Source organism: Rhinatrema bivittatum, chromosome 19 (genome assembly GCF_901001135.1).
Source record: "Rhinatrema bivittatum chromosome 19, aRhiBiv1.1, whole genome shotgun sequence".
NCBI classification, from domain to species: domain Eukaryota; kingdom Metazoa; phylum Chordata; class Amphibia; order Gymnophiona; family Rhinatrematidae; genus Rhinatrema; species Rhinatrema bivittatum.
Genome location: NC_042633.1, coordinates 24,702,086 through 24,726,281, shown reverse-complemented (window position 1 = coordinate 24,726,281; position 24,196 = coordinate 24,702,086). Strand labels below are relative to the sequence as shown.

Below are 24,196 nucleotides of genomic sequence, written 5' to 3'. Positions count from 1 at the left end.
AGCACTGGAAGAATAGATTCAGGGAAGAAAGATTAAAGAAAGCAGCTACACTGCAGCAAGGGCATGATAGGACACGTGAATCCTGGAGGGCAGGGAAGGGGGCAACATGGCATACCCAGGTCCCAGAGAGACAAAGAGTGAAGCGAGACGTGTCCTGGGGGACACGGAGGGGGAGAGGTGACATGGGTCAGTGCCGGGAGGTGAGGTTACAGTCTGCGTCCCAGTGCCTGCTACCTCTTACATAAAACCCATGCTCCTGTTTACTCAGCTTTCCAGCTAGAGCCAGTTCCAGCTGGCAGCGCTCCAGTCTGCAAAGCCCAGAGGCTGCAGGTCCCAGCCAGCCAAGAAAGGCGAGCGCACGCATGGCCCTACTTTACATGTCTGTGTTTTGTGTGTACAGGCACTAGGGGGAAAGGGAAGGGGCTGGGTCGGGAGCGTGTGTGTGTGTGTGTGTGTGTGTGTGTGTGTGTGTGTGTGTGAGAGTGTGTGTGTGTGAGAGAGAGTGTGTGTGTGTGTGAGAGAGAGTGTGTGTGTGAGTGAGAGTGTGTGTGAGTGTGTGTGACCCCGGGTGGTACCGTCCCCCGTGTGGCCAGGGAAGATGAGGCCCCGTGCTGGGAGAATGTGGGCGCCTGGTGGCCAGCGGACTGGAGAGGGGCCTGCCCCTTTCTCATTTCTGTTTGCAGCCTCCTCGTGCTCCTTCTCTCTGTGTCCTTGCATGAATAAGAAGGTGGAGTTTGCACCTTTAAAACTGCTGCTTCCTGCCTAGTGGGAGAACTGACAGGACACCTTCCACTTGCTATCACATACACAGCCCCCTTCCCATCTTCCTGGGCACAGCACCCTATAAACTGCAGAGTTGGCATGTCCGTCTGTCCATCTATCTTCTCCCTCCCAAATTATGTTTCCCCATTTCAAACCCCCCCCCCCCCCCCCCCCCCCCGAAACAAAAAGCCCAGAAGGATCAAATCCCAGTCATGATCTAAGAATTCAGTCTGCAGTAAAGCAGGATGATAAAAAGGACCTCTTATATCATAAGAGCCAGCCAGCAGCACTCCTTACCCCATGACAACGCACCTGAGTTTACGGCTGAGGACACCTCATGATTGTGCTTCAATTCACAGCAGCAGGGAGGATCCAGCTTCAGCAGAGCCCGCAGGAATGTGGCAGTGCTACCTGGCCGTCACCAGCTCCCGCCCCTCCCTCTACATACCTCAGCCAGGGCACCTGCACACCCATTTGTCCGACGACACTTACTCACCCCAGCCAGAGGGCGGCATGTACTCAGAGCTGGCGGGAAACAGAACGCAGTGTACAGGTCTGGGCCTGCAAGATGAACATCAGTTACAGAACGCAGTGTATAGACCCTGGGCTCACATAGAGGACACCATGTACAGCCTCAGGCCTATAAGGAGAACAGTTACAGAATACGGTGTATGGCCCCGGGGCCCACAGCGAGGATACCAGTCACAGAACACAGTGTATAGGCCCAGGGCCTGCAGGGGGGATACCAGTCACAGAACACAGTGTATAGGCCCAGGGCCTGCAGGGGGGATACCAGTCACAGAACACAGTGTATAGGCCCAGGGCCTGCAGGGGGGATACCAGTCACAGAACACAATGTATAGCCCCAGGGCCTGCAGGGCACCAACAGTCACAGAACACAGTGTACATCCCCGGGCCCACAGGGAGACCACCAGTCACAGAACACAGTGTATAGCCCCGGGGCCTGCAGGGGGTGCACCAGTCACAGAACACAGTGTATAGCCCCGGGGCCTGCAGGGCACCACCAGTCACAGCACACAGTGTACATCCCCGGGCCCGCAGGGAGACCACCAGTCACAGGACACAGTATATTGCCCAGGGACCTGTAGGGATGCACCAGTCACGGAACACAAATGTACAACCCCAGGGCCTGCAGGATGAACACCAGTCACAGAACGTGATTTTCAGCCTCAGGTTGGGAGGGTGACCACCAGTCAGAGAACTCAGTGGACAGTGTGTACCCAGGACCTGCATAAAATACTCAGACATGAGCAATGCTTTCACTTCTAATGAGAATGAGAGCCTGGGTGGGGTGAGAGTCTGGGAGAGAGAGCCAGAACAAACAACGTGTAAGGTGCCTGCTCACGCAATCAGCAAACATTTATAAAAGATTCACATTATTACAACCAGAAAAATACATTCATTAAATTCCACAGCCGAAATCTTCAGGTAAGAGAGAAAGCAGCCACTGGGGAAAAGGATCACACATACCAAATGATGTTCTCCTCTTTACAGTGTTTCTCCTCATCAGGACATTGCCTAACACCAGGACACTGATAAACTTCCTCCTCCTATGAGACCCCCAGATCAGGACATTCCCTGCCCCCTAACCCCAGGACACTGATAAACCTCCTCCTCCTATGAGACCCCCAGATCAGGACATTCCCTGCTCCCTAACACCAGGACACTGATAAACCTCCTGCTCCTATGAGACCCCCATATCAGGACATTCCCTGCCCCCTAACACCAGGACACTGATAAACTTCCTCCTCCTATGAGACCCCCAGATCAGGACATTCCCTGCCCCCTAACACCAGGACACTGATAAACCTCCTCCTCCTATGAGACCCCCAGATCAGGACATTCCCTGCCCCTAACACCAGGACACTGATAAACCTCCTCCTCCTATGAGACCCCCAGATCAGGACATTCCCTGCCCCCTAACACCAGGACACTGATAAACCTCCTCCTCCTATGAGATCCCCAGATCAGGACATTCCCTGCCCCCTAACACCAGGACACTGATAAACCTCCTCCTCCTATGAGACCCCCAGATCAGGACATTCCCTGCCCCTAACACCAGGACACTGATAAACCTCCTCCTCCTATGAGAGCCCCAGATCAGGACATTCCCTGCCCCCTAACACCAGGACACTGATAAACCTCCTCCTCCTATGAGACCCCCAGATCAGGACATTCCCTGCCCCTAACACCAGGACACTGATAAACCTCCTCCTCCTATGAGACCCCCAGATCAGGACATTCCCTGCCCCCTAACACCAGGACACTGATAAACCTCCTCCTCCTATGAGATCCCCAGATCAGGACATTCCCTGCCCCCTAACACCAGGACACTGATAAACCTCCTCCTCCTATGAGACCCCCAGATCAGGACATTCCCTGCCCCCTAACACCAGGACACTGATAAACCTCCTCCTCCTATGAGAGCCCCAGATCAGGACATTCCCTGCCCCCTAACACCAGGACACTGATAAACCTCCTCCTCCTATGAGACCCCCAGATCAGGACATTCCCTGCCCCTAACACCAGGACACTGATAAACCTCCTCCTCCTATGAGACCCCCAGATCAGGACATTCCCTGCCCCCTAACACCAGGACACTGATAAACCTCCTCCTCCTATGAGATCCCCAGATCAGGACATTCCCTGCCCCCTAACACCAGGACACTGATAAACCTCCTCCTCCTATGAGACCCCCAGATCAGGACATTCCCTGCCCCCTAACACCAGGACACTGATAAACCTCCTCCTCCTATGAGACCCCCAGATCAGGACATTCCCTGCCCCCTAACACCAGGACACTGATAAACCTCCTCCTCCTATGAGACCCCCAGATCAGGACATTCCCTGCCCCTAACACCAGGACACTGATAAACCTCCTCCTCCTATGAGATCCCCAGATCAGGACATTCCCTGCCCCCTAACACCAGGACACTGATAAACCTCCTCCTCCTATGAGACCCCCAGATCAGGACATTCCCTGCCCCCTAACACCAGGACACTGATAAACCTCCTCCTCCTATGAGACCCTCAGATCAGGACATTCCCTGCCCCTAACACTAGGTCACAGGTAAATTCCCTGATAAATGTTGCTGGGATTTGTTTGTGGAGTGGAACTGATCTGATTCCCCCCCCCCCCCCCCCCCCCCCTTGGGACCACTCTCAGGTATCTTCCCTCCAACCCTCACACACACTCTGGGCAGACTGACCCGATCTGACTCCCCAGCACACCGGTTTCTTGGTGCATGGGTGACCCCCCCAGGTCTACCCCTCCCAACACCTTCCAATGACAGACATCCCCCCAGGCTAGCAAACGGCGTAACCTGGCCGCAGTTTGCTGCGGTTTCTTTGGTGTCAGCCTCTGCCACCTCACCTCGGTTCCCCCACAGGTCACCGTAAGAGGAGTCTCCGAAGTGCTTTTAATGTCTTATGGTTGGCTTTCTATATGCACTGAGTCTGTGCCTGGCGAGGGAGAACAGAACGTATTGTACTGGCCAAGGTTCCTCTGTCTCCCTCTTCTTCTGGCTCTAAGCAGGCCATGAGTGAGAACGTGTCCAGAAGTGTTTGTTACACGGGTGCTGGGGACATTGTCCTCACCCGAGGCTCCTCCTCCAGGCTTGATTCACTCTGCAAGTCCCGTTATTTACAGCTAGGCCTTCTAAGCACGAAGGGCGGGGGAGCCTTTTCCACCTCCTGCTGGGGCCCCCAGGATCGCCGGTTCCTTGCAGGTCCTGCTCCCGTCTGCCTGCTCCTTGGGCCTAGCCTGGACCCCTTCGTCATCAGAGAACAGGGAGAGGAGGCCGATGCCTGCCCTGAGGATCTGCTTCCACACTCCCAGCGACCTGGGGCTAGAGCTGAGCCGAGAGGCCGAGGAGCAGTCATCCCTGGGTGCCTCTGGCACGTAGATGGACTTGATGTCCAAAGAGAAGGGGCGTTTGACGGATTGGGGGCTCCGGCGGCATTTGGGGGAGATCTTCAGTGAGTTCAACTGCTCCACCAGAGACGAGGTCCCCGGCTCTGTGGCCTCCTCTGCCAGTTCTACGTCCGAGCAGGAGCTGGCGCTGCATGAGGCAATCAGGCAACCAGGCCCGGCAGCTCCCAGCTCCACTTGGAGGCAGCGGTGCCCCCAGCCCCGCCACTCCGGTGACAGGACATCTGCATGAGAAGGCTGGGGGATGTGGCGTGGGGCTGGCGAGAGGGACAGGACTGTCTCATATTCCAGTAGCTGCCCCAGGAAGTTAAAGTTGGGGGAAATGGAAGGCCGTTTCTCTTTCACAAACCTGCAGGAAAGAGGCAGACAGGGATTAGCTCCCTCAACTTCAGTTCTAATCCCCGGCACTGTCACTCTGTGCGTGACCCTCGGCGAGTCACTTTATCTTCGTGTGCCTCCGCTCTAATTCCCGGGCTCTGACACCGACTCAGGAGGTGAAGGTGTGTGATGTGCAGAGGTGACCCAGGTGGGGGTGGGGGGAAGGGGGAGCGATAGGATGGATGTCTGCGGGGGTGTGACATGGGTGCGGTGTAGGGATGCGCATTCGTTTGAAACAGTCTCTATTTCGTTGCCTTACATGTTCCGAATGGAATGAAAGGAAAAAAAAAAAATGGCAACGGTTTTACTTTTTATTTTGTATCATTTTGCCAAAAAGGAAATCCTTTTTGCTACCAGTTCGGGCCTCCCTGGGAGACCCCAAGGCTTCCCCAAAACAAGATGCTGGCTACCCCCCCCAAAAAAAAAAAAAAAAAAAGAGAGGCCAGAGGCTTTCAACCCTCCATCAAAAACAGTGTTGTGGCCCAGGATCCCTCTGACCCCTCCCGAAAAGGTACTAGGGGTCGGAATCCACCCTGGCCCCCACTTACCCCATCTATAGAGGTCCTGTGTAGTAAAAGGGACCGGAGGGATGCCTATTCGCCTGCTGCACCAGGTCAACCCTTTCATATGGTGCTGGTCAGCCTTGAGACAGGGGCGGCAGGTGAGTTTGCTGCTTTTTTTTTTTTTTTTTAATTTCGTTTTAGCAAACGAACAGAAACGAAATAAACACTGAACGAAATGATACTTGGGGAAACGACCTCTCCCCTCCCACCCACCCCCCCAAACAAAGCAAAACCAAATTTTGGATGTTGCAGATCCTTATTGCAGTGTAATATGCGTGCACACGGCAGATGTGGCACAGATGCACACACCTGCATGTCACATGAAATGCGTGCGTCTCTCACACGGCATGGAGGCATGTGTGAACGGGTGTGTCATGACTGGGATACAGGGTACAGCGCTCGGAGAGTACGCATGCTCCATGGGCTCGCCGGTACCTGGGTGGGAAGCAGCATTTAGTGAGTACGCACACTCCATGGACTTGCCGGTACCAGGGAGAGAGGAGGCGGCGCTCAGTGGAGTACACACGCTTCATGGGTTCACTAGTACCTGTATGCCTCATCCAGTGGCAGTCCCATGCTGTACATGACGTAGGCAATAGCAATAGCAGCTGACCTGGAGACCCCAGCCAGGCAGTGAAGCAAGACCTTCCCGTTCAGGACCCCTACCTTATCTGTATGATAGAGAAGAAAAAGAGGAGGGGGTGTCATCAGGATGCATCACTAGAGAAGGGATATCACTATCACAGTGCGGCCCCCCACACCAAAGAAATCATCATCATCATCCTCCACCCCTCCCCTCGTACCTATGAAGTCGGCAGCCTGGCCCAGCCAGGGCAGGATTTTCTCACTGTAGCTGTCGTCGATGGGGATTCTCAGGAAGTGGCTGCCGGGGATGCAGCTGGGCTGGGGGCCGCTGCGGCTCACGTTCAGTACATGCGTGATGCCGGTCAGGCCAATCACATCCTGCAGGCGCAAAGGTGCAGAAGAGAAAGGTCAGCGCACGGGCGCGGCCCTGGCAGCTCGCCCCTCAATACGCGCGCAGCCCCGAGACCCGACCCCTGTTAGATGTACCGGGCACAGACCGTCAGACCTGACTCCCCCTTCACGCGCAAGTTCCCCGACGAAGTCGTACACCGCCAACAACCCCACCCGATAACAAGCGATCATTTGCAACGGCACAGCATAGGAAGCAGAAATAAAGCCGCACAGGTTCCCATTTGTACCCCAAAGCTGCTTTTTTTACCTGGTTGAGGACATCACTCTGGGACCCCAGGTACAGGTGGGGCAGGACACGTGTGATGGAAACGGCAGAGGTGGACAGGCAGGGCTGGGAGATGCTGGCGTGCAGGAGGCTGGCCCCGCGGCCCTCGCACAGGCTTGGAAACCAGGAGGAGAACTCAGCAAATCCTCCTGCAGAGAGAGAGAGAGAGAAGCCGGAGGAAGAGGAGGAGGAGGAGGGAGGGCACTGGGGCTGGGGGACACACACCACTTTCGGGCCTCAACAGGCTCTTACCTTCCAGCAGCGAGACACAGCTGCGGCCCTGCAGCTCCTCCAGGTCCACGGACACCAGGAGGCCCGCAGAGAGCTCCTGACCCGCTTGGTCATACACCACCACCTGGCTCTGCCCGGCGGCATCCGGCTGCTGGCACAGAAGATGATAAAATGATTTCTCCCCCTCAGCCTGAGCGCGGCCCTTGTATGCTCTTCTGCCTATTTCCCCAGCCCTGGCACTGACCTGGCAAGGCTTTGGCAGCAGCTTCTCCAGAAGCCACCTGCGGTGCCACCTGGAGCCCGACAGGTTCACGGCCCCCACCACATGCAGGAGGCTGTACTCTGCGACGGAGCGGCAGTCCAGGAGCAGCAACCTGCCGTGGTCCTGCCGCAGCATCCCTGCCAGCTGCTGTGCCCGCACGGCCTGGAGGGGCTTCGTCTCTCCTCCCATCCCTGCAGGCAGAAAACAGTGAGAACGGTGCCCAAGCCCTGCCTTGGCCAGAATATTCCCCTTCCCGGGGAAGTCCTATATAATTTAGAGACCTGGAGAATACAGAGTTACACATCCACAGATCCCACAACACAGCTCGGAGGATTAAACCTCCCCCCCAAGACCTGAAGCTCTCCCTTACCTTTCCACACTTCAGATGGCTGTCGCCAACAAACGTGGGGCGGGGAGTTGTCTAATCCTGCGATGCACAGATGTGGGGAGCTGGTGGGAGGCTCCAGCCCTGCGATGCACAGATGAAGGGAGCCAGCGAAGTTTAGGTCCTGCCGTATACGGGGGGGAGCAGGGGGAGGCTCCGATCCTCAGATGCACAGAAGGGGGGAGCAGGTGGGGGGGCTCCGATCCTCAGATGCACAGAAGGGGGGAGCAGGAGGAGAGGCTCCGATCCTCAGATGCACAGAAGTGGGGAGCAGGTGGGGGGGCTCTGATCCTCAGATGCACAGAAGGGGGGAGCAGGAGGAGAGGCTCCGATCCTCAGATGCACAGAAGGGGGGAGCAGGAGGAGAGGCTCCGATCCTCAGATGCACAGAAGTGGGGAGTAGGTGGGGGGGGCTCCGATCCTCAGATGCACAGAAGTGGGGAGGCTCCGATCCTCAGATGCACAGAAGGGGGGAGCAGGAGGAGAGGCTCCGATCCTCAGATGCACAGAAGGGGAGAGCAGGGGGGGCTCCGATCCTCAGATGCACAGAAGTGGGGAGCAGGTGGGGGGGGGGGGCTCCGATCCTTAGATGCACAGAAGGGGGGAGCAGAGGGGGTCTCCGATCCTCAGAAGGGGAGAGCAGGGGGGGGGGGCTCCAATCCTCAGATGCACAAAAGCGGGGAACAAGGTGAGGCTCTGATCTCAAGATGCAGAGAAGCAGGGAGTGGGGGAGGGGAAGGGGGGCTTCAACACTCGGGTGCAGGAAGCTGGGGTAAGGCTCCAGTTCACAGATGCAGGAAGAAGGGGGAAGGCTTCCATCATCAGATGCACTGATGCAGGAGGACCCCCCTCCAGGTGTTTCTACTCTACCGCTATGGAAAGTGGAGCAGGCAGCAGGGATGAGGTCACCTGCGGCGAGATGGTAAAAATAGCCCAGCTTGATGTCATCTCCAGCCAATCAGGCTGCAGGCAGTGCCAGGGCCACCGTCAGCCTGCCCGGTCCAGGTTTTCCACTGCCAGGCAGCATTAACCCCTGGGTGCCAGTGCAGAGCTGCTAACATTGCGACTGCCAGGAGAGAGGAGTAACCTACCACCTCCCCGCTGGGATCAGGAGCTGCACGGGGGAGGGGAGTAGGGAAGAGAGGCTCTCAATGACTTTCCTGCTGGAATCTCAGATCTAGTCCTCATGCCAGCCACTTAGAAATAACTCAGCACCTTGCACCAGAACCGTGCAACATCTACTACCGCAATACCAAAATCCCTCCCCCAACCTCCCACACAGCTCTGCCAATGCTCCTCACTCCTGCCCTGCAGCACCCCCTGCTATTCCAGTACTGAGACCCTCACACACAGCTCTGCCAATGCACCTCACTCCTGCCCTGCAGCACCCTCTGCTATTCCAGTACTGAGACCCTCACACACAGCTCTGCCAATGCACCTCACTCCTGTCCTGCAGCACCTCCTGCTATTCCAGTCCTGAGACCCTCAGACACAGCTCTGTCAATGCACCTCACTCCTGCCCTGCGGCACCTCCTGCTATTCCAGTCCTGAGACCCTCAGACACAGCTCTGTCAATGCACCTCACTCCTGCCCTGCAGCACCTCCTGCTATTCCAGTACTGAGACCCTCACACACAGCTCTGCCAATGCACCTCCCTCCTGCCCTGCAGCACCTCCTGCTATTCCAGTACCGAGACCCTCACACACAGCTCTGCCAATGCACCTCACTCCTGCCCTGCAGCACCTCCTGCTATTCCAGTACCGAGACCCTCACACACAGCTCTGCCAATGCACCTCACTCCTGCCCTGCAGCACCTCCTGCTATTCCAGAACCGAGACCCTCACACACAGCTCTGCCAATGCACCTCACTCCTGCCCTGCAGCCCCTCCTGCTATTCCAGTACTGAGACCCTCACACACAGCTCTGCCAATGCACCTCACTCCTGCCCTGCAGCACCCCCTGCTATTCCAGTACTGAGACCCTCACACACAGCTCTGCTAATGCACCTCATTCCTACCATGCAGTACCCCCTGCTATTCCAGTACTGAGACCCTCACACACAGCTCTGCCAATGCACCTCACTCCTGCCCTGCAGCACCCCCTGCTATTCCAGTACTGAGACCCTCACACACAGCTCTGCTAATGCACCTCATTCCTGCCCTGCAGCACCTCCTGCTATTCCAGTACTGAGACCCTCACACACAGCTCTGCTAATGCACCTCATTCCTACCATGCAGTACCCCCTGCTATTCCAGAACTGAGACCCTCACACACAGCTCTGCCAATGCACCTCACTCCTGCCCTGCAGCACCCCCTGCTATTCCAGTACTGAGACCCTCACACACAGCTCTGCCAATGCTCCTCACTCCTGCCCTTCTGCACCTCCTGCTATTCCAGGACTGAGACCCTCACACACAGCTCTGCCAATGCACCTCACTCCTGCCCTGCAGCACCCCCTGCTATTCCAGTACTGAGACCCTCACACACAGCTCTGCTGATGCACCTCACTCCTGCCCTGCAGCACCCCCTGCTATTCCAGTACTGAGACCCTCACACACAGCTCTGCCAATGCACCTCACTCCTGCCCTGCAGCACCCCCTGCTATTCCAGTACTGAGACCCTCACACACAGCTCTGCTAATGCACCTCACTCCTGCCCTGCAGCACCTCCTGCTATTCCAGCACTGAGACCCTCACACACAGCTCTGCCAATGCACCTCACTCCTGCCCTGCAGCACCTTCTGCTATGTGAGTACTAAGCACCCACGCCCCAGAGAATCACGGAGAAGAAAGAGAAATGGACACATGGTGAGGATTATTTATACAAAATTTAATAATAGTTGATTAGTGCAAAGCGGAATGTTCCTTCCCAGAAAGCTTACAATCTCATTCATCAACATTTAAACCATGCCATAGGCTCACATTCAGTGGTCGGGAATGGAGCTCTGGGCTCTGAGCTGCATTCAGGGGTACAAGGCAGAGGGGGTTACAGCTCCAGGTCGGCATGCCAGGGAGGAGGCTCTGGGTGCAGGGGGGGAGTTCAGAGTCCTGGACAAACAGGATCACCTCCTCTCTCCTAGTAGAGGAAAAGAATTTGCCTTACAAAGCACGCTAGCAGCACTGCCCACTGGCCAGATCCTATAATGACAGAGCCCCGGTGTTGAAGTCATCACATGGTCCTCAGCTGTCCGAGAACTGCCGGAACAGAGCCTCCAGCTGCGGGTCATCGAAACGGGGCACAAAGTGGATTTTCAGGACCTCGCTGAACCCTTCGCTTGGCGAGGGAGGCACAAACTTATTCCTGCCGTAGAAACAGAGAGGCAAGAGATCAGTGCGGTCAGCCTGGGGCCCAGGGCTGGCAACAGAGGCAGCATGTACTCACTTATAGCCGTGGATGACCATATTGTTGACCGAGACATGACCTTTCCCGGTGTAAGTCATTTCTCTGAACTGAAAGGAGAGGAGAGCTGCTTACTGTCAATCCATGCAAGGCCCTGTTCGCCTTAAACACCTCCAGCAGATTCCCCCCCCCCCCCCCCCCTCCATTACTGCACAGTGGCTGCCCAAGCTCCAACTCTCACCCGGTTATTGTGCTTGGCCTGCTCGATGGAAGCAGTGAACAGGAAGCATCTAGCAGGAACCCCGGCTGTCCGGGCACACTCGATGTACCTGGGGGGGAAAGAGAAGAAAGAGTCGGGTGAGAGGGGCCCTGCCACCCAGCGCAGCCCCCCCCCCCCCTGCGGAGCTGGCACAACCGTGCAGACTGACCTGCCGCGGGACTCGAGGTCGGGATTTGTGTTATCGACGACGACGCTCCGGCCATTCCGCAGCGCCTCCTCGCAGGTAGCAACGCACTTCTGCCACGTGCCCAGCGTGTCCTGGGGAGAGAGGCAAGAGGGCGGGCTGTCTTAGCGTGGCGGGGGTGGGGGGGGGGGGGTGGGGGCAGAGTGCATTCCATCTTACACTGCACAAACAGCAGCCCAGCGTGGCTTGCACCACCGAAAAGCACAATCATCAATAGAAAACAGTCCTCCGCCCCCCCCCCCCCACACATGAGGCAGACTCCTGGGGACCAGGTGCTCATGGTCATGGAGGACCTTCTGGAAGATCTCAGCACACAGACAGAGGGTAAAACCGGGGCCAGCCGCACACAAGCTGCCCTCAGCCTCTTACCCTGTTAATGTAGGTGTAGCCTTTGGACACCAGCTGAGCCTTCACGAAGGTGGACTTCCCAGCTGCAGAGAGAGGGAGGAAGGGAGAACATTTAAATATCTCCGATAAGCCACCCGCACCCAGGTGGGCAGCTCTGCAGCCCCCCCCCCCCCCCCACTGGCAGGCCCCTAAAAGGCATGCAGACGCGGCCTTCCCCTCCCCCACTTCCACCATCGTGAGGACCATCACCTGCAGGGAACCCGACTGCCACCACGACCTCCTTCGAAGGAGAGACGAGCTGGGCCGAGGAAGGCTCGTACTGAAGACCGGTCGCATCCAGCTTCCGCTACCCGCCCCCCCCCCAGGGAGGACAAGAGAGACACCGTTACTACGCCTTCATCAGAAGGGCGCCCATAGCCTACACAGCCCTGCACAATGCCAGACTCACCGGGTCGAAGCTGGGCAGCTCAAACGGGGCTGGCTTCCAACCTAGGAAGAACTCTTCAGGTGTCAAGAACCGCAGGCCGGCGTTCAGAGCGAACTACGTAGAGGGAGATAGAGGCCCAAAGGCATGAGCAAAGCAACCCCCACGAGACCCAGCGGCAGAGAAGACAGGGATGGGCAAGGCAACCCCTTCCGAGAGAGGAGGAGGGGGACAGGGGGTCCTCTTACTCTGCAAGCCGGGGAAGGCATTTCCCTGTGATTTTCAGTTTCTGCTCTGAACTAGGATTACTGTTCTCTTATGTTTGCTCTTGATTGCATTACCGACTGCTCCTTGGTTAGGTAACCTGGGGGCTCCTTAAGGAAAGTGAAGGAGGACAGATTCCGGAGCCACCCCAGCATGAAAGAGAGAGGAGGGCGAGTGAGAGTGGAAGGGAGGGGGGGGGGGGGTGAGGCGCGAGGGCACTCACCAGACGGTCACTGCAGGAGAAGTCCTTCTTCTTGCGATCAGGGGCCCAGTTTGCTGGCCGCCCCGCTGCGTCTATAAGAGAGAGGGAGAGGGGGCCAGGAAGTGAGTGTTGAGTGAGAACGAGTCCCCCCCTGGAGAAAGAGTGGGTTGCTTGTGGGCGCAATCTCTTGGAGCAGGCGTGTGGTGCGCGAGGCAGGCAGAGTCTCCTGGAGTACACGTGTGTAAGGGTGAGGAGAGGGTGTGCACACGCGTGCGAGAGGGGCCGTCTCCTCTGAGCGTGCTTGGGTGTGGGTTAGAGGCGATGAAGTTTATCCCAGGGTATGGGAGGAGGAGGAGGAGGGAGGAATCTCCCAGACCGTGAGTGTGCAAGTTTGCCACAGGGGCCTTACCTCCTACATACAAACACTCCTCCACGTCCACCTCAATCCCATCGTTAGCCTGTCAGAGAGAGAGAGAGACCTGAACAGGGATCAGGGTAAGTCTTGCTGCTCCTTTGTTCAACCCTCCCTCTAACTAGATAGATTCTTACCCGATTCTGCTCTCCGTGTCCTTCTGTGGTCCTCAGAGCGCCAATCCCCATCCCCTTAACCGCCTCCCTCCCTCACACGCAGCTCCTTGCTGGCTCGTTCAGAGGGCGATTGCATCTCCTTATCCAGACCCCCACCCCCCGTTCCAGCAGATCTTGTAGGCTTGCCATGGCTCCCAGATTCTTGTTTTACCTTAAAAAATGCATCCAAGGCAGTGCTCCTGAGCATCCACTGTAATTCCTCCCTCCACCTCTGCATTCTCATCACACACTCCCCCTTCTGTCCCCAGCCTCGCTCCCCAGCGTTAACCATCTCACTTAACTACACCCCACAGATGAGGAAGAGTCCTGGGTGGATTTTAAAACTAAAGACCCTTCTGTCTTTTTAAGTTCACATTTAAATAATCTAGCTGGTAGACACGACGCTGTCCAGAGTGGCACTGTTTAAGGCTGCTAGAATTGTAAAGTTTATCTTTCCCTAAGACGCCATTGTTAAGGGCATCAAATCAATGCAGAAATCCAATACACTACAGACAGACAGAAAGACCCAAAGCCAGCTGGACTGCGACAGATCCCTGCCCAGAACCTCCACACTAGCAGCCTCCCTCACCTCGTTCACCCACGCAGGACACGGACAGACCCTCACCCAACACAGAACAAGAATGAGAAAGGTGCAGGCAGAAACTGAGCTGGAAACCCCCCAGAAGCCCAACTCTGCCTGCAGTGCAGCCCCGGGGAAAGAGCAGAAATGCATTTCCTCCTGCGCTGAGAAAAGGGAGAGAAAATCCAGGACTTCCCAGCCAGGAAGAAAATGGGGACCGAGAGGAAGAGAGAGAATCACTCCCAGCCTGCTGGTGCTGCTCCAACCTGCAGTGGATTTATACCCCCAGCTGCCACTAAAACAGTAACTCGTGCAGCAGGATGGCTGCCCATGGGAGCCTGCCTACTGCTAAATCTGCTGCCGAGCATGGCACAGGCCAGTCTCCTCTTACCAGTGCACGCATGGCTCTGCCATCAGCTCTCGGCGCACCCCTACCTTCTCACGCAGGAAGTCCCACATACCCAGAACGGGTTTCCGAAAGATTCCCGTGCCTGTGGCAACGAACACCTGAAACCAGAAGGAAAGATGGGACACGGTCCATGCGTGATATGGCCCCGACTCTCCCCCTCCTGCACACATAGGGCCCCCCCCCCCTTCCTCACCTGGACAGGAACCCCCAACTTCTCCAGGATAGCCTCCGCTTTGGCTCGAAAGTCTTTCGGCTGGAGTTTGCCACGGCTGATGCCCAGTTGATTGGTGAAGAACACAACCTAGGGTAGGGGTGGTACAGACGACATGGGAAAACGCCTTCTCTCTACTATAATTCATCCATCATTTAGCTGCCCGGCCCCCACCCCCGTCTTCCCCCTGTGTCATTATAGCTGTATTCAAGTCACTATGTGGGGTCCCCATCCACTTCCATTACACCGTTCCAGTTTCTCCTGCAAGTGCCTTCACCCTGCAGCCCCTCATTACCTCTTCCCCATCCCCCACCCTGTGACCTCCATGGCCTTACCTATGCATTCCTCCTATGTCACCAACTCCCGACTCTTGCCTTCCTGAGTTGGCACGTTGCGCCTATACCACAGTTACGCACCCAGAGGGCAGAGAATAAGAGGCTGGAAGAGAGGGGAGAGAATGGAAAAGGAGGGAGGCCCACAGTACCTTAAAGCCATTTTTCAGTAAGTCCTTCAGCTTCTGAGGCACTTCAGGGTACAGGATTCTAGGAGAGAAGGCAGCAGTGAGCGAGTCTGACCCAGTGACACCCACGGGATAAGCATGAGCAGTTACCCTCAGGGGCAGTGCTGGAGGGAAGGGGGAGAAGGGCAGGCGCGTGTGTGTGTGTGTGTGTGTGTGTGTGTGTGTGCGTGCGTGTGTGTGGACTGTGATAATGATTTCACCTCCGGAGGAAGCGCAAGATCCTCCCTACCTCCAGTCGTTCACGTTGACGGCAAAGGCTTTCCCAGACTTCGTGGTGATGATTGTGCCATCGATGTCAAAGCCAACGATCTGCAAGGAAGAGACAGGGAAGCTGAAGGCAGCGAAGTCTGCTGGCAGCAGAAGCAGTTCAGGGGGCAGTAGGGTTACTGTTCGGAAGGCCGGGCTGTGGCTATGGATAGGGACTCTGAAATCCCACTCATATATATATATATATATATTTATTTTTTTTTTTATTATTGGCACTGCAGTATTCATCCCAGATGACCTGGAGGTTGCCAGTCACAGTAACAATGCAGGCAGAAAAGCCAACAGTGTACGTCGGTGTGCAAGGAGAGAAGACAGAAGCAGAACAAAGGAGCCCATATTGCCCTTTTGCAGATCACCAGCACGAGACCATCTCGAGCAGGCCATTTCTGGAGGCCACACCTTCATAAGGACATTAAGAGGATGAAAGCTGTTCAGAAAAGGGAACAAAACTCTACAAAGAAGCTTAAGATGCCAACAAAAGTACCGGCTTGGGAGCAATACAGAGGGGCAGTGGGAAGGGCACGCAAGGAACAGAGGCAGGGTGCGGGAGTCCTCCTAGTATTTGCATGGAATTGCCTATGCCCATCTGCCTGGGATGGGAGAAGACCATAATGGGGAAATTACTTCTTACCTGATAATTTCCTTTCCTCTAGGACCAGCAGGCCAGTCCACACAAACGCGTCATGCAATCCTGCCAGCAGATGGAGACAGAGAACACAGACTCGCTGACGTCACTCCTATTTATAGTCCTGCACCAACATCAGCCTGCCAGTATTCCTGGAAAAGGCAACTGTGGACAACTAAACACTTAAATAGAAAGAATCAATATATCCTGAACCCAATTTTTTTTTTTTTAAAACACTTCCAGGAGACCAAAAGTACTGGGCTCAAGCAAAGAAAATCCATTAACAGCCACAGAAAACAGAGTACAAGTTTGTAATTTACCCAGAAAACTTCAATAATCCGGCACCTTTAATGGTTTCCAAATATCTGCTGTCCCAAGACAGTAAGAGTAGCTGCAGCCCTGGGCGGAGTGTGGACTGGTCTGCCTATCCTAAAGGGAGGGAAATTATCAGGTAAGAAGTAATTTCTCCTTCCTTATCTTCTAGGCAGGCCAGTCCACCAAGCGGGATGTACCAAAGCTACTCCCCAGAGGGGTGGGAGGCTGCCCGCGCTCCCAACAGCAAAAGACGCGTCCTCCTGTGCCTGAACATCCAAACGATAGTGACTGGAGACGATATGTAAGGAAGACCATGTCGCAGCTCTACAAATCTCCAAATGGGGATACCAACTTTATTTACTCCCAGGAAACAGCCTGCTCTCTAGTTGAATGCCCCCTAATTTGCCTGGGCAAAGACTTCTCCTCTGCCACATAGGCCACTGTTATGATCTCTTTAATCTAACGTGCAACCGTGGCCCGAGAAGCCGCTCCCCCTTTCTTATCCCCACTATACAGGACAAACAAATGATCCGTTGTCCGGAAGGGGTTAGTGACCTTGAGATATCGTAACATGTCTCCTAACGTCCAAGGGACGCAAAACATGATAATCTTGCTCATTGCACGATCTGTCCAATGATGGTAAGGAAATGAACTGATTTAAATGAAAGTCTGAAAACACCTTTGGCAAAAAGAAGGCATCGTCCTAATTTGAACCGTTGTCCCTGGTAATCACCACAAAAAGGCTCCTGACATGAAAGAGCTTGCAATTCGGAAACTCTTCTTGCTGAACAAATCACAACCAGAACAACTGTTTTCATAGTCAGCAAGTGTAAAGAAAGCTGCCTAAGGGGACGAAAGGTGGAACCTTGACTCTAAAATTCTTTTATATATTCTGCCATTTTTTCATTCTCCCTGTTACAATGACACAGATGCCCTTCAATGCTTCATGAGATATATGTACATCTATTCAGGGTTCTATCCTATGTTATCTTGTTATACATTCTCCTGTTGTATTTATCATCGTTAATTTTAATTTGTAATCTTCATACATCGTTCTATGTAACATGTTGTTTCTGTATGTAAACCGGAGTGAAGGCAACTCTGCTATACCTCGGTATATAAAAAAATGCTAAATAAAATAAATAAATAAACCCATCAAAAAGGATAACACCAGATTCAAATCCCACAGCGACACTGGAAAACACAAGAGGCCGAAAATGTTTAACTCAGTTGTAGGCAATTCCCCTTGAGGCTCCCCCAACACTTATGACACCTACTAAGTGAAACGGAGGGCTGACTTGACCGTAGAAGGCAAGCCATTCAAATGGGAAGCCTCTTCTCACGTTTGCCGCCCGGCGACCTCACCTACCACCTGCAGTGCGGCAAATTCAAAATGGCGCCCGTGCCTCTCTCAGCCGCGCAGGAAGCATGGGCACGACTCTGCCGCTGAAAACTAGAGAGTTGTATGCAGAAATCGGGCGGCCTAAATCTAACTTCCCCCAAGATTTGCCGATGCTGCCGGCCCAGGAGGCGCCTATAGCAGAGTTGCGCCTCCTGAAGAAAAACGCTTTTTCTTCCCCCCCCCCCCCCCCCCCAAGACTCCCTGAACACAGCTGCTGATCAAAGGAGGAGAAAAGCGCAGCAGAGGAAAACACAGAGAGGAGAAGAATTTGAACCCAAAGGTGCCTACCTCAGCTGAAAGCAACTCTTGACTCTGCGGAGGGAGGGGGCTAACAGCCTTCACCCCCCCCCCCCCCTCCGAGCTCCTCAAAACCAGCTGAAGGACCGTCTGCTCACCTGAGGGAGGGAAGCTGGTTATGACCTCGGGAGCCGTCCATCGCCTGTTCCACACCTGACAAACCTAGGTCCACAGAAGGAATGCATGTCCACCATCTGCTGGAGACAGCGAATACTGGCAGGCCGAGGCCATCAGTGTTCAGGGAGTGATCTGTCTCCATCTGCTGGCAGGACTGCATAACCCACTTGTGTGAACTGGCCTGCCTACTTGCGCTGAGCAGCAGTGAAGCTGCATCAAGCCCACCAGAAAGGATCATCCAGCCTGGAGCAGCAGTGGATTACATCAAGCTCCCTGGAAAGGGTGCACCAGTGTGGAGCATCAATAGGGCTGTCAAACTTTCCGAGGTGCGCCAGCATGACGCAGCCGTGGGGCTGTGCCATGCTGCCAGAAAACAACTGGCAGCTGTGGGAAAATTGATAAGACCAAGGCTAAGGAGTGACCACTGGCAGGCAGTCAAGCTTGTATAGCTGCTACCGAGGAGATCTCCTTACTACAGAGGGCAATGTTGACACAAGAGATTACAACCAGAGCTAGAACAGTGTAGGCAGGAGAACTGAGCAGAAAGGTGGGGCCTAATGCTCCTTATCTGCCAACATCTACTTTGTTATTATGAACAGCTGGGAGTGTGGTCAAGGTTACCAGTATAGCTGGGTTTAAAAAAACAGGTTTGGACATGTTTCTGAGAGTCAGGTCCATGAACAATTATTAGCCGGGTAGACTGAGTTCTCCACCTCTTCGGGGCTTGAAGAGGGAATGAATCTCCCCATTAAGATCTGCTGGGTACCTCCAGGTGACCTGTACTGGTCACAGCTGGAGACAGGATTCTGGGCTCAGTGGACTCTTGGTCTAACCCAGCATGATAAGTCTTATGTTCTTAGAGACAGAACATGAAGTAATATTGAGGTTGTGGTGACAGCTGAGAATGGAGTGAAAATGTGTTTGCGATTTGGGAGGACAGTAGGGTTATGGATACAGGTTGATTGGGTTAAACGTGATACTGAAAAGACAGTAAGATTAAGGCTGGGGGGGGGGGATACAAGATTGAAGGTCTAATGTGAAGGAAAGACAGAAGGGTTAAGGTTTGGGGTGACGGGCAGACAGGATTAAGGTTTGATGCAATGAACGGGTTTGCGTGATATTGGGGAGGTGAAAGGGTTAAGGTTCAGGGTGATGGTGATTAGGCAGGATTAAGGCCCAGTGCAATGGTAAGGCTTGGCGTGATATTGGGGAGATGAAAGGGTTAAGGTTCAGGGTGATGGTGATGGTGGGTAGGCAGGATTAAGGCCCAGTGCAATGGTAAGGCTTGGGATGATACTGGGGAGATGAAAGGGTTAAGGTTCAGGGAGATGGTGGGTAGGCAGGATTAAGGCCCAGTGCAATGGTAAGGCTTGGGATGATACTGGGGAGATGAAAGGGTTAAGGTTCAGGGAGATGGTGGGTAGGCAGGATTAAGGCCCAGTGCAATGGTAAGGCTTGGGATGATATTGGGGTGATGAAAGGGTTAAGGTTCAGGGTGATGGTGATTAGGCAGGATTAAGGCCCAGTGCAATGGTAAGGCTTGGCGTGATATTGGGGAGATGAAAGGGTTAAGGTTCAGGGTGATGGTGATGGTGGGTAGGCAGGATTAAGGCCCAGTGCAATGGTAAGGCTTGGCGTGATATTGGGGAGATGAAAGGGTTAAGGTTCAGGGTGATGGTGGGTAGGCAGGATTAAGGCCCAGTGCAATGGTAAGGCTTGGCGTGATATTGGGGAGATGAAAGGGTTAAGGTTCAGGGTGATGGTGATGGTGGGTAGGCAGGATTAAGGCTCAGTGCAATGGTAAGGCTTGGCGTGATATTGGGGATACGTTGCTTGAACAGTAAGGTTTGGGATCGACAGGGGAGAGTTGGTTTACATTTTGGCAGAATTTCAGCAATGGGATTTACCTTGTTACTGGCCTGGACTCCTTTCTTATTGAACACCATTAGTGTGCCATGTTCTTCCCATGAATCTTTGGGACATGGCTGGGCTCTCAGCGTCCCTGAAGTCTCTTGCTTGGGCCCCGCAGCCGTCTTGCTCTTTGTCTGTTGAGCTTTGGCTGCCGTCTCCTTTTCAGACTCTGACCCGTCTTCCGTCTTTGCCTTCTTGCCGCGCTTCGGCCGGTCCTCGTTGCTTGCCGTGCTAAAGTAGTCCTGAAGCGTTCTCTTGGCGGAGGAAGCACGGGGGCCAACCGCCTGCTCCTCAGGAGGAACTTGGAGGGAAGAGGAGTCAGGAGCTGGTGAAGGCTTGGCTTTGGCCTCCGAGAAGAAGAGGGTGTAGCGATACAAACCATTCACCACACACAGCATGTTGCCCTCCACCATGCCTGTACTGCTGCCCTCACTCAGGTTCACATTCTCCACAGAGGTGGGATTTACTCCAAGCTGCAAAGAAACACCCATGAGCTCAGAGCAAGTACCCCATGAACACACACACACACACACACACACACACACACACACACACACACACAGACCACCTCAGGACAGGACAGGACAGAGAGAGAGCACAGGCAGCGGCAGTGCAAGCCTCGCGTACACACACAGGCAGAGGCAATACAAGGTTAACACACACAGTTTACCTACAGGCTGCTCTGCTACTGCTTTTGTGAGGAATCAGAGTATAAATCCTTACCTGTGTGACACGCACGCTTTTGTTGTCACAATCTGCAACCAGCTCCACTGAGAGAGAGAGAGAAGGGACAGCCCATAAATACAGGGACTGAACATTTATCATCAGTGCAAGGGTGATCCTGGGGCAAGTCACTATCTCCCTGTGCCTCAGCTCTAATTCCCAGCTCTGTCACTGACTCTCTGTGTATGACCCTGGGGGAGTCACTATCTCCCTGTGCCTCAGCTCTAATTCCCAGCTCTGTCACTGACTCTCTGTGTGTGACCCTGGGGCAAGTCACTATCTCCCTGTGCCTCATCTCTAATCCCCGGTTCTGTCACTGACTCTCTGTGTATGTGCCGGGGGGGGGGGGGGGGAGTCAATTTATCTCCCTGTGCCTCAGCTCTAATCCCCGGCTCTGTCACTGACTCAGTGTGTGACCCTGGGGCAGTCACTTTATCTCCCTGTGCCTCAGCTCTAATCCCCGGTTCTGTCACTGACTCTCTGTGTGTGACCCTGGGGGGAGTCACTTTATCTCCCTGTGCCTCAGCTCTAATCCCCGGTTCTGTCACTGACTCTCTGTGTATGTGCGGGGGGGGGGGGGGGTCAATTTATCTCCCTGTGCCTCAGCTCTAATACCCAGCGTTGCATGTGTTATTCTAGGATGAGTTGTTTTACCTCCCTAACACAACAAGCACATTTGTAACAGAAGCAGAAATGTGCTCCTCGGCCTTGCACCCCAGTTGAGGAACGAGTGGTTTGGTATTACAGGGTTACAGGCCATGGGGGAACTAGTAATGTCCAGAGCAAGGGTACAGGGACTGCAGGAGCTGGCATGGAAGGGATTGATATAGGGACTGTGGGCGCTGGTGTGAGATCAGCGTGACCCTGCACATTCTTCAAGTGAGGGGTAACAGGTACTGATGCTCAAAGCTCAGGTCAAGTCTGTATGAGGCAGATACTGAAGCTCAACTAAAATATCTCTGGACTGATGCACGTGACTGCACAACACAGAGAAGTTTTTGGCCTGCAACAGTGGCCAGAGCTAGGGCTTGGCCAAAGCCATGAGGTACTTGTGAAGACATGTGGTGGGTGAGTTTGATGGCAGGGAGGACCAAGGGCAGTAGCAGATGGATGGGATGGCAGGGGAGAGCGACTTCTCTGGGTACCTTGCTGTCTGGAGCATTTCCTGTCTGTGATGCGGGTTTTGGGGTCCCTCCCGAGGATGACAGCAGTGCCATGGGGCAGGAAGATGGGCTCCTGCTCTTTGTCCTGGCACAGCAGGGTAACACTCCATCATGAGAGAGAGAGAGAGAGACCTGTGAAGGAGGAGGAAATCCCATTTATTCACTGGACATAAGATCCCCTCTGCCATCATCTCTCCTATAAGGGACAAGGGGGGAGTGGAATCCACACAGTAGCACTGCAACCAAAAGAACACCACACATCCCAAAAATATCCCTCTGCACACCCACAAACATGGGCATCCCCACCCAATAGGCCACTATGCAACACACACCCCACAAACCAGTCTGCCTACCGCACTCAAACCCCCCGATCGGTCACCACCCTCTGCCACACAAATAGCCCCGATCACAATGCAAAATAATACAGCCTCTGACAAGTCATCCAGCCACACGCATCCTTCCCACCCTCAACCCCAACCTACACATTCTTCCCACCGGGACACTTGCACATTCCCCCAGCTCCCATCCTACACATGCACCCCACTGCACCCTCAACCCCGCCCTACATACCCATCCACCCACCATATCCTTTTCACCGGGGCAACTTCACACCCCCACCCTCCCGAAGCGGTCCCTAACCACAAGCCCACCCCTGCCCATTTCCCGCTGCTGCACAGCGCACTCTTACGTTACTTGGGCTCGGGCGGCGGCACCGGGACGCAGCACAAAGTCTATTTCCGGGATGCTGTGATGTCAGTCTCGTGCCAGCGGAGCACTCGGGAGCGGCAAGGGGCGGAGTCTGCATTGGACCTCCTTCTGATGAGAGGCGTGGCTAGGGGAGGTGGAGGGGCGGAGCCTGCACTACATTCACAGGGGGGAGGGGCGTGGCCAGAGGAGGGGCGGAGCCTGACCTGCCGTCCCTTCTGAAGAGGGGCGTGTCCCGGAAGTAGAGCGCTGTTTGAGGGCATCGCTGAGTTGGGGGCAGGATGGTGCAAGCCAGGGAGAAGACTCCCCGCTTCCGCCCCTCCCCGGAGGCCACACTCTCCCCGGCCCTAAGTCGTACGGGAAGATGGGGAGGACATGTGAGGGAAGGGTGTGTGTGGTGGGTCTGCTTGTAAGAGGGATGGGTGACTAAGGGGTTTGTACATGTGAGGTGTGTGTGTGCACTTGTCGGACGGGGTGTGCCTGTAGGGGAGGGGGTGCATCTACATGAAAAGGATGGGAAGCTGTTTGCACACGGGTTCGTGCTCAGCTCTTGATCCCCCTTTTGCACTATTTATGTGCTGCTCTATCACTGTCCTTTATAGTATTTATTGATATATCATAAAACTTGCAATATTGGGTCAATCGAATGGCCCATCAAGCCCAGTATCTTGTTTCCAACAGTGGTCAATTCAGGTCACAAGTACCTGGCAGGATCCTAAATAGTCGGGCTGCAAGTTTATATGCATCCAGTGCTCCCTTACTCGCTAATTCCATGTCTGTACACTGTATTTCCCAATTTGTCCCTGTTTATACAACGCCTGTTACCTGTTGTTGTTTCTACTATTATTATTTTACATTATTTTACTCCTTCCCTTTTCACGTTGACTATACATAGAAAAATATTATGTGTTAATGTTATCTATTATTTTTTTACTCATGTAATAAGTTGTTTAAAATGTAAACCGGAGTGAAGGCAGCCCGCTATACCTCGGTATATAAACTCAAATAATAAATAAATAAATAAAAAGATTGCAGCACCCATAGGTAGAGTGTCCCAGTGGTACCCCTTTAAAGCTGCACCAGCCCATTACCCTCAAGCAAGGAGGTGAAGGCTCCTGTTTAACCTCCATATTTGATGCCATGAGCAGTGGCTTTCTCCAGGTCTATCTAGTTAATAACAGTTTATGGACTTCTCCAAGAGCTTGTACAAACCTTTTTTAAACCCAACTATCAGCCCGATACTGTAAAACCGCGGGAGAGCGGACAAACGCCCGCTCTCCCGGCGCACGCACCGGCCCTTCGCCGGTGCGAGCTATCCAGTATGCTCCAGCATGCAAATTAGGCGACGCGGTGCAAACGAGGGAAAGGAGGCGCTAGGGACACTAGCGCGTCCCTAGCGCCTCCTTTTGGCCTGGAGCGGCGGCTGTCAGCGGGTTTGACAGCCGACGCTCAATTTTGCCGGCGTCGGTTCTCGAGCCCGCTGACAGCCACGGGCTCGGAAACCGGACGCCGGCAAAATTGAGCATCCGGTTTTCGGCCCGACAGCCGC

At 54.4% G+C, this 24,196-nt stretch overlaps 3 protein-coding genes across 6 annotated transcripts in view; all 3 read right to left on the bottom strand.

Moving 5' to 3' along the window:
* LOC115080972 (MOB kinase activator 2-like) overlaps positions 1 to 1,091 on the bottom strand; it is a 9,441-nt gene extending 8,350 nt beyond the window's left edge. Inside the window, exon 1 of the mRNA XM_029585467.1 lies at positions 1,075 to 1,091. The gene's annotated coding sequence lies outside the window, so the exon portion shown is untranslated. The remainder of the gene's footprint in view (positions 1 to 1,074) is intronic.
* Positions 1,092 to 3,946: 2,855 nt separating this feature from the next.
* On the bottom strand, positions 3,947 to 9,060 carry LOC115081096 (dual specificity protein phosphatase 8-like). 4 transcript variants are annotated; one of them, XM_029585609.1, is made up of 6 exons: positions 7,392 to 9,060; positions 7,169 to 7,298; positions 6,899 to 7,065; positions 6,459 to 6,618; positions 6,203 to 6,326; positions 3,947 to 5,063 (listed from the first exon to the last, which is right to left on the bottom strand). In XM_029585609.1, the coding sequence occupies exons 1-6, from the start codon at positions 7,596 to 7,598 to the stop codon at positions 4,442 to 4,444; spliced, it is 1,410 nt and encodes a 469-aa protein (XP_029441469.1). In that variant the 5' UTR covers positions 7,599 to 9,060; the 3' UTR covers positions 3,947 to 4,441. The 4 variants fall into 4 exon arrangements, with proteins under 4 accessions (XP_029441469.1, XP_029441470.1, XP_029441468.1 ...); XM_029585610.1 differs by having other exon boundaries at positions 7,169 to 7,295; XM_029585608.1 differs by having other exon boundaries at positions 7,169 to 7,600; positions 7,780 to 9,060.
* A 1,542-nt stretch (positions 9,061 to 10,602) lies between these two features.
* PNKP (polynucleotide kinase 3'-phosphatase) lies at positions 10,603 to 22,039 on the bottom strand (the record flags this gene model as incomplete). Its single annotated transcript, XM_029584457.1, has 16 exons — positions 10,603 to 11,094; positions 11,176 to 11,243; positions 11,375 to 11,462; positions 11,562 to 11,671; positions 11,967 to 12,028; positions 12,195 to 12,291; positions 12,394 to 12,486; positions 12,857 to 12,927; positions 13,245 to 13,293; positions 14,418 to 14,489; positions 14,585 to 14,692; positions 15,087 to 15,144; positions 15,352 to 15,431; positions 20,053 to 20,529; positions 20,780 to 20,826; positions 21,925 to 22,039. Coding segments are annotated over 16 exons (1,716 nt in total), but the record flags the coding sequence as incomplete, so codon positions are not given.
* Positions 22,040 to 24,196: the final 2,157 nt, after the last annotated feature.

Excerpts from the sequence above, each read along its gene's own strand:
- LOC115081096 (XM_029585607.1), bottom strand. The coding sequence starts at position 7,598 with ATGGGAGGAGAGACGAAGCCCCTCCAGGCCGTGCGGGCACAGCAGCTG. Across the intron at positions 7,066-7,168 it reads CTGTGTCTCGCTGCTGGAAG|GAGGATTTGCTGAGTTCTCC; the intron begins GTAAGAGCCTGT and ends CTCTCTCTGCAG. Across the intron at positions 5,064-6,202 it reads CCACTGGATGAGGCATACAG|GTTTGTGAAAGAGAAACGGC; the intron begins GTACTAGTGAAC and ends TCTTTCCTGCAG.